This window comes from Haliotis cracherodii, unplaced genomic scaffold (assembly GCF_022045235.1).
Source record: "Haliotis cracherodii isolate W230 unplaced genomic scaffold, xgHalCrac1.p SCAF_3, whole genome shotgun sequence".
Lineage (NCBI taxonomy): Eukaryota > Metazoa > Mollusca > Gastropoda > Lepetellida > Haliotidae > Haliotis > Haliotis cracherodii.
The window spans coordinates 6,792,268-6,801,669 of NW_027266286.1; the positions used below are offsets into that span (position 1 = coordinate 6,792,268).

Here is a 9,402-nt window from a genome sequence, read left to right on the forward strand (position 1 = left end):
TTAATTGAAGAGGGAAAGAAGAAATATTTCACATCATAGATACACACTGCTCAAGATTTGAATGTCAAGTTGGACATACATTACTGTTCAAGAAAACGCAAGCCATTACCGTACAAAAACAGAGAAGCTTTCTAACGACCTTATCAACTTCTCCGCTGAAAAGATACAAAACATCCGTGATGACCTCAGTTCATCAACAGAAAATAGGATGCCAAATGCAGCTTTTGGGGTTCAGCCGGCAAAGTCATCTACGAACAACTTGACATGCTTTGATTCCACAAGTGCTAACAAAGTAGGACTTTTAGCAAAGAGTCCCACAAAATCTTGCAGTCTGGATCCTTGTCCAACATGGTTACTTAAACATGTGTTCTCTTGTCAACCCTCTCTTTAATAATAAATCAGGTGCTGGCTCAACATGAGGTTTTTCCTGCACTAGAAGAAGTGATAATAATGCCTCTTATCAAAATGCTATTACTGGATCGAGATGTGTTTAAGAACTATCGCCGAGTCAGAAATCAAACTTTCCTTTCCATGTTGACTGAACGGGTAGTAGCAACTTGACTGCATAACAACACACATTACAACAATTATGAAGATGTCCTGCACTCGGCGTACAGGACTGGTCAGACCTACATCATGCTATTGCTTTTAAGGGAGGGGCGATTCTTGTCCTCTTGGATCCACCAGCAGCATTTGACATACTAGACCACCCAACTCTTCTCAGGGCGCTGGAGTCAAAGGTGGGTGTTACTGGTGAGACTCTATCACATCATACCTCACATGACGCCACCAGTCATTGAAAATTGATGGAGTGAGATCAGATGGAAATGAGCTGAAATTTGGAGTGCCACGGGGATCTGTTCTTGGGGCAATAGTTTTCACAATATACACCCTACCAGTTGGAAGAATTATAAGATCTCTTGATCTCATTTTTCATGTGTATGCTCTCTCCAGGAGTCAAACCATTGTCGCAATCATTGTTTGAGAAACCATGTGAATAACATCTGCAAAAGTGCTTACCATCAGAAAAGAACTATCAGACACATCAGGATATATGTGGACAAGGAGTCAAATGCTTAGTCCATGCATATTTCACTTCAAGATTAGACTATTACAACAGTCTCTTGCATGACATTCAGCAAAATCATCTGGACAAGCTACAGCGTGTGCAAAATACTCCTGCCAGGCTCATCACATGATGTTGAGTGCGTGACCACATAACACTGGTCCTCAGAGAACTAAACTGGCTACCTAATTGTTCCTCAACTCAGTCTATGGTTTGGCTAATTTGTACCTTCAAGAACTTACAAGGTTTTTCCAACCTGCACGGGCAGTATGATCTTCATGCCAACAACAATGAATGGAAAAGAGCAGAGATGGCGCTGCTCTAAGGAATTTAGCTTCCAGTGCATGTCAAGAGAGCGGAAGAAATCAGCAGCTTCCTGTCAACAATCTTCGTCAAACGGACATATGACTGAGAACTCTGCATGGAGTATCATGATAAGATGCGCCATATAAATCGTTATTATACTTTATTATAATGATTAATGTTTTTGCAAAGAGTATTTAAAAGCAAAGCTATTATATATATAGCTGAACCGCAAAAGAAACGTCACCACAAGTAACATTGCATGAATAGTTGTCATTTAAATATCTGGGGAATTTTTGTCAAAGTTTCTGAAATTTACATTACCTTAAGCTTGTCCGGAAAAATGAAATTTGATGATACAAAAAAAAGCAAATGACTATAAAACCGATCGCCCAAACGCATAACGGCAACGGCCATGGTAACTTGATGCAATTACTTGATGCAATTGAGTTCCGTGCAAACTGAAATGCACATGCGTTCCCCCATTTCTTGCCCTATAAAAATCCACTCAGAACGGATAACATTCATTCGTTATATAATTGCTACCACATGACAAGATTGACAAGAAATCAGCGACACCAAGCCCTTGGACAATTGCAAGCTGGACCAACCGCCCGGCAAGTAGCCAATGCATTTCAAGTCCACGTAAGGACCATATACAGGCTCCAGCAATGGTACCAGACCACCAACACTACAGATGACCGACCACATAGTGGAAGACCAAGGGTCACCACCTGATGTCAGGATCATCAGATTGTGCGACAGCCTCTTCTCAGATCGCTTTGTTCAGCTGCGGAAACTGCTTGACAGATCATGGGGACACACTAGCGACACATTAGTGCGGACACCATGCATCAACGATTGACGAGCAGGCACCTCCACTGTCACAGGCCAAACCGAGGACCCATTCTGAAACCATGTCATCGACAGAACTGTCTTCAGTGGGCAACACAGCACCAGCATTTGCGCCACCAGCAGTGGAGAAGAGTTCTCTTCTCAGACGAGAGCGGTTACTGTATCTCATCAGCAGATGGCAGAGACAGAGAGAGAGTCTGGCGACGCCGTGGGAAACGTTATTTTCGGATGCTTGTGTTGTTGAGAGAGACTCATGGAGTGGTCCTAGCATCATGGTGTGGGGTGGAATTGGAATTGCACAGAGGGTAGGCCCTGTGATCTTCCAGAACTTCGGTCAAGGGAGAGGCATTGGTGTCACAGCAGCTGGGTACATTGATCAAGTCTTGAGACCACACACCATACCACATTTCACACGTCGCCACAACCACGAGTTTCAGCATGATAAAACCTGTGCCCTCAGTGCGAGAGCAACAAGAGACTTCCTGCAGCAGAAAGACATCAGAGCCATGCAGTGGCCTGCCCACAGTCCTGATTTAAATCCCACTGAGCACCTGTGGGATGAGATTAAAAGAAGCTGAATGACGTCTGACCAAGGCTGACAACTGCAGCTGAACTGCGTCAGGAGTTTCTCAGAGTGTTGGCTCAAGTGCCTATGCCCTTCAACAACCGCCTCATCCATTCCATGTATCGACGTTGCACGGCAGTCATTAATGCACATGGCAGACACACAAGATAGTAACTTGTGATGCCATTTTCTCAGAGACTAGTTTTGTGTTTCACTTTAAGAACATTTGACACTTTAATTTCAACCTTGATGATCAGTATTGCCGAATTTCATCATTTTGATATGTCTCAAAGTATGGTTACAGTATTTGGACAAATAAGGGTTCTCATATATCTATGCATGGTGGTGTTTTTTTTGCAGCCAAATAAAAGGGTTGTTGGTAATACTTTTGTAGAGTTTGCAAATTCACAGTGTGGCTTAAATTCCGAATGAAAGCCTGTGGAACACTATACCTCTTTGATAGAGAGGCAGGATCAACTTGCTCAATGTCTGTCTGGATGGGACAATACTGTAAATGGTGAAATTGATGCGTATCCGAAAGAATGCAACCGCTGGCCCCTAGTCAATAATGCAACTCAATATGAATGCAACACCCCCCTCCTCTCAAGCATCAGTGGATTTATATCTAAAGAAAATGTTCTCTGTCAGGTTTACAGGAGAATCCTCACCCTCATCCAAACTTACATTAATCCAATGACACACCAAATAGCACCGTTCATTAGCAGTGATTAGAGTGCTTCCGCTATTACAATACATGCGCGCTGGCTCGTGTCGGCCTTTGACACAGTCGCAAAGAACAAAGACACCGTGTTGCGTGGGTGGCGTCTGTCTGGACTTGCAGGTGTGATCATTGATGACCTAAGTGTGTAGAACTCTTGTCTTGACACCAGCAGTGACACTTCACAGGATGTAATTAGTGTTTGAATGACATTGTTTATATACTTGTTACAAGTGCTGCTCAATAAACAGTGATGTGGAATACATAGTTGTTTGTTTTCTGCGTATGTGTAAGTTGGTATTTCTGCTATCCAAAATGTCTTATTGTTGATATAAATGCGTTGTTTGATAATGCCAGCAAAGACCACTCGCATTTTTTGCATTTAAATCACACTCGCGTTAATTTCAAGATTTAAAGTAGTTCAATGTCCAATAACATCCCAAGTTCAATGGGACTAATTGGACTCTTGGTGGGCCAGGTGAGAACTGTAATGTTGTGGAGTTGGACAAAGTCAGCTGACACACTTTCTCGTGACTCTGTGCTGGAATGGTACAACCACTGGTGCAATCAAGGTAACGAATACATGTGAGTCACCCATCTATACATAGAAGCTTCATTCTGGGATCCTACGTTATCCAACACAGATCATGACTGTTGTTTGTTGTTTAATGATAAATTAAGCAGTCGCAATAACTTTTCAATGGCACATTTTCAGGACTATCATGACACTCCTTTATTTTGTTTTTGGTGGGCTGGTGTTTGTACAATATACTCAGTCTCACTGACTGAAACTTCTTGTTTCTACAGGACAAGGTGCAGCAAGTGTGTCAGCTGACTTTGCCCAACTCCACAACATTACAGTTCTCACCTGGCTGACTGATCACATCAGAACCATGGAATACAGGGTTTAAGGGGTGACCAGGGATTGGTATTAACAACAAAAACCCTATCGCCAGGACTACCATTTCAAATTTTATGTCATAGATGGCTTTCATTTTGTCGTTTGATAGGCATTACTTAGAAATTGATGGATGACAAGATAGATAGACACAATTTTATGGATAACAACTTCTTTAATACTGTGAAAAGCGATGTTTCGGTATAGATCCTTATACCTTTGTCAAGCAAGACTTGCTTGACAATGGTATAAGGGTCTATACAGAAACGTCGCTTTTCACAGGGTTAAAGAAGTTGTTATCCATAAAATTGTGTCTATCTTTTCATTTTGTCCTTCAATAATATCAAATTTTCACTGGTTTGTTCCTTAGCCTGGAAGTCTATTTTGGAAAGTAAACACAAAGTCTTCCAAGACTCTGCTGCTAAAGATGAGTTCGAATGCTTTCCCAACAGATTGTGGTTCCCTGGATTGTTTGGCACAATGTTAAAGTATTCATATGGTTGGTCATTTGGGTGTTTACAGAAAAAATGTGATAAAGAACTTGTCGGCGTTAAACAACAACAACAACAAAAAAGGATTTAGTTCCTTTGAGATATTCTTTGGTCAGACGGCTAGAGGACTACTTAAACATTTGAAAGAACAATGGCTTAATAACCATTCAGGTTTCAATTTACAAGACTTTTTGTCTACCTTCCAAAATAGACTCCAAGAAAGCCATCTATGGCATAAAATCTGAAATGGTAGTCCTGGCGATAGGAACTAATCCCTGGTCAACCCTTGGAGCCTGTATTCCATGGTTCTGATGTGATCAGTCAGTGAGACTGTACACCAGCCCACCAAAAACAAAATAAAGGAAATGAGAGTCATGATAGTCCTGAAAATGTGCCATTGGAAAAGTTATTGCGACTGCTTCTCCTGTTGAATCTGTAACAGGTGAGTCAAGTTCTGAGTTTTCCAGTGAGTATGTGAAGTTTGCTGATTTGTGTGAGAAGGCTATCCCTAAGGTAAACATCCTGAGGTGGTAAACTGTGTGAAATTAACTCACCTCATAATAACAGAGACAGTTGTCAAATTTAATTCACGAGTTGGTCCATTGTTTCCAAATTTACCTGGTTGAACCAAGTAAGTTGGTCATGACATAGATGTAGGTGATGCATTGTGTGTGAAACAACACCCGTATCACATGAACCCACTCAAGATGGGGCATCTCCGAAAAGACAAGTACATGCTGAAGACTGGCGTCATCAAACCAAGTGACAGTGAGTGGATTCACCGTGCACACTGATACCCAGAGCATGACAACACCTACCAATGTTGTTCCAATCTGAAACGGGGGAACTCGTCATCCAACACTGACTTACATGGGATACCAAGAATTCATGACTGTCATTCTATTGCAATCCGAAATATGTTTTGACGGAATACTGTATTACTCTAAAACTCTCGGAACAATAAAAAATTCATTAAAAAATAGAAAAGAATTGTTGACTGTATTGACAGACTTGGTCACACAACGTTATTGAGTAAGGGGTATTATTTGAAGGGGTATTATCCGATCCCATTAACTGAGACTGCAAAGAAGATTGCTGCTTTTGCTGCATGTGATGTACATCATCAGTACCAGGACATGCCATTTGAGTTAAAAAATGTGCCAGCTATCTTTCAACGCTTCATCAAAGACGTCACTGCAGGCCTACAAGGTACAGCGACTTACATTGACGACATTATTAGCCATTCGATGAAGAGTGGGGCGATCATTTGAAGATTTCTTCTCTAAAAGACTATCACGGGCAAAATTGAGGGAAAATCTTGTAAAATGTGAATTGCTTAGGTACATGTTGTGGTCTTAGGTCATGTGGTTGGTCAAAGCAAAACAAACAAGCATGAAATACTCATATCCCCGCCAATATGACATGTCCGGTTGTGTGCAATGCATTAGCTCCTGTGAACTATGTTCACTGGACCTTTTAGTAAATGGCGTAATTGCAGCACTAGAAAAGTTATTACTGGTGTTGTTTTGCCATATGCAATTGATGATAGAATACGTAACTGTATTTGTAATGAGTTGTGTTATTACTTAAACAATAATCAGAGAAGTAGTTTTTACTTTACTTAGAGATTAATGAGAGCAGGGGTCACCATGAGGTGTAATGAGAAGTACAGCACCAATTATCTGACTGGAGTCTAGAATTCTACAACACTGGTATGATCAGTAAACAACAAGTCCAGTGTAGCTCCAAGACTGTGAGTTGGAGAGTGAAAAAGTTGAGTCATTTTCCGCACATTAAAGAAATTTTCAAGTTTCAGCTGTTCACTCAGATCACAGTTGAAAGCCCCAGTAACCGGTTATCTCCCAAAACCCCTACATCCCATTTCCCCTACAACCCAGTTCCCCTACAATTAATTTAAACAACACACGACATTTACCTGTCTGGCATTATGAACTCACCTAAAGAAGAGATTAAGGTCTGGAGTAGAGGTAGTAGAAATGAAGGGGTAGAACTTTAGGGGATTAGGGGACTTCAAGGAAAGTTTAAAAATAAAGAATTAATGTAAGTGTAATGAAAGATGCCTGTATGATGAGAAGACAATTTTCAGAAATTACAATGGCGTTTGGCAGTCTAGAGAGTCTCAAGGCCTTGCAGTCATCTGAGATTCTATACATGGATGGAACGTTCACTGCCTGCCCTGGACTGTGGAATCAAGTGTACATCATCCATGCAAGACTCGGAGCCACGACCTATCCCCTCATCTTCGCCTTACTGCCCGACCGTCAGACAGACACATACTCAAGACTCTTCAGGCTACTCAAGAATGAAGTTCAACAGAGACTAAACAGACCACTTGCACCGTCATGCATCCAGACAGACTTTGAGATGGCTGCTATTCGTGCTGTCCAAGTCGTGTTTCCTACTGCCGATGTGAAGGGATGTTTCTTCCATTACTGCCAGGCGATATGGAGGAAGATCCAGGATCTGGGACTAGCTGTCGCGTATTGAGAAGATTCTGAAGTCTGCAAGTGGATAAGAAGAGCAGCTGGCCTACCCCTAGATCCAGGACACGTGGGTTGACGCAATGGACAACACACTTGATGTACCAAGAGCTGTCGCCTTCAACGACTACATCGTCACAACCTGGGTCGACCACGGAGCACGATTCCCCCTAACACTGTGGAACCATCACAGTACAACAGGTCCAAGGACGAACAACAACCTGGAAGGCTTTCATAACCGACTCAACCGAGGTCTCCCTCGCCGACATGGCAACATCTACCGATTTGTTGAGGTAGTCAGGAAGGTGGAACAGGCAGAACGAGCTGAGATTTTACAGCTCGACTTTGGAGCAGCTCCAAGAGGCAGGAAGAGAGTGTACAGAGAGGTGGAGAACCGTCTCTGCCGCCTGAAGGATGAGTTGAATAGAGAGGTGAAATCCCCAATGCAGTTTCTAGATGCGGTTGGCCATCTCCTCAGGCTGGGATAAAGAGTGAATTGAACATTTGAGATGAAATTTATTATAATGTATTATGAATTTTGAAAAATGAACATTTTATTATAATGTATTATGAATTTTGAATAATATCGTAATTGTAATTAAATATTTATCTCAATCTATTCGTGTTTCTTGGGTTGTTCCATTGTATGAAATAGGTAACAGACTAGCGATTAGCAGTGCCATGGACCGTGAACTTTGTTGTCTTAAGCAGTAGGGGAAATGGGGTGTAGGGGTTTTGGGAGGTTACCCAGTAACTAGGACATGTCCAAATTCATGCTGCTTGGAGAGATCCTGAAGTTTCGGCATGAAATGAGTAAGTTAACGTGTCAACCGTGTCCATGACAGTTTTGGAGGAACATACACACAAGCAATGCAGAACTTGCCAACAAGAAAGGAAATGTATTAAATAATGCGAGATGACATTATATCACATAGCTGGACACTGTTCTTGAAACTTGTTAAAACATACACAGCAATACCATGTGTAGTGTCTCGAAGATAGACTTGATATCCTGGCAGGTCTCTTTCACTGTAATCATTGATATGTGTTTCTGTGAAACACAAAAGAACAAGCACACCAACAAACTTACAGTGCGAGGAAGTAGGCTGGTTCGGGTGCCCCTGTTCATGATACCAGCATGCACTGCGAGGAAGTAGGCTGGTTCGGGCGACATGATTCATGTTACTGGCACCCTGGTTCGGGTGCCACTGTTCATCTTACCACAATGCACTGCGATGCCACTTGTAAATTGTGTTTTCATAATAATTCACCACATAACTTGGTCAAATTCCTTTGTCAAGTGGTATACATGTCAATTAGGTAATTATGGTAAAGGTTCTCAGACAACCCTACGTAGATGTTTTTGCAGAATATGTAAATGGTTTACGGGTTATGCTCTTGCTAAGGAAACATTCGTAAAAACTCTCAAACTATCAAAAGGCACCAGTTTAGCACTAGACCTATATATGTGCCAAATTTGGAAGAAATATTGTACGGTTTTCAAAAAACGGTGCCAAGTTTGGTGATTTCCAATGTAAGTCAAATTCGTTGCCATGGAAACTCAAAAAATAATTATCTAAAAAATCCCAAAGTATCAAAAGGCACCAGTTTTCCACTAGACCTATATAAATTTATGTGCCAAGTTTGGTGAAGAAGTATTGTATGGTTTTCAAGATCTGCTCCGGAAACGAGGACTACCGCCATGTTCAGTCTAAGTCAAAGTTCCTCTGTCAAAAGCTGACTGACAGTGACTATCCCACAGAATATATATATATATAGGTGAGCATATCCAGCCTCATCCGCTGTAGCACCCATCGAAAACACATGCAAAGGCAAATCAACTGTTCAGATGAACAAACATGTGAACGTGTGTTTCAAGGCAAAATACTCATGGCTGCCACGTTTCAATATTTCAAGCAAGTTCTGAGTTTTTAAGAATCAACATTATATTAATTCCATTATTCTCAAATACATTTTGTGACTATAAAGAAAGACGTCCTCCCTT

At 41.5% G+C, this 9,402-nt stretch overlaps 1 protein-coding gene across 1 annotated transcript; it reads left to right on the top strand.

Annotated features, from left to right (window-relative positions):
* Nucleotides 1-7,480: 7,480 nt before the first annotated feature.
* Nucleotides 7,481-7,885, top strand: LOC139475189 (uncharacterized). Its single transcript, XM_071258445.1, has one exon. The coding sequence runs from the start codon at nt 7,481-7,483 to the stop codon at nt 7,883-7,885; it is 405 nt and encodes a 134-aa protein (XP_071114546.1).
* The last annotated feature ends 1,517 nt before the right edge of the window (nt 7,886-9,402 follow it).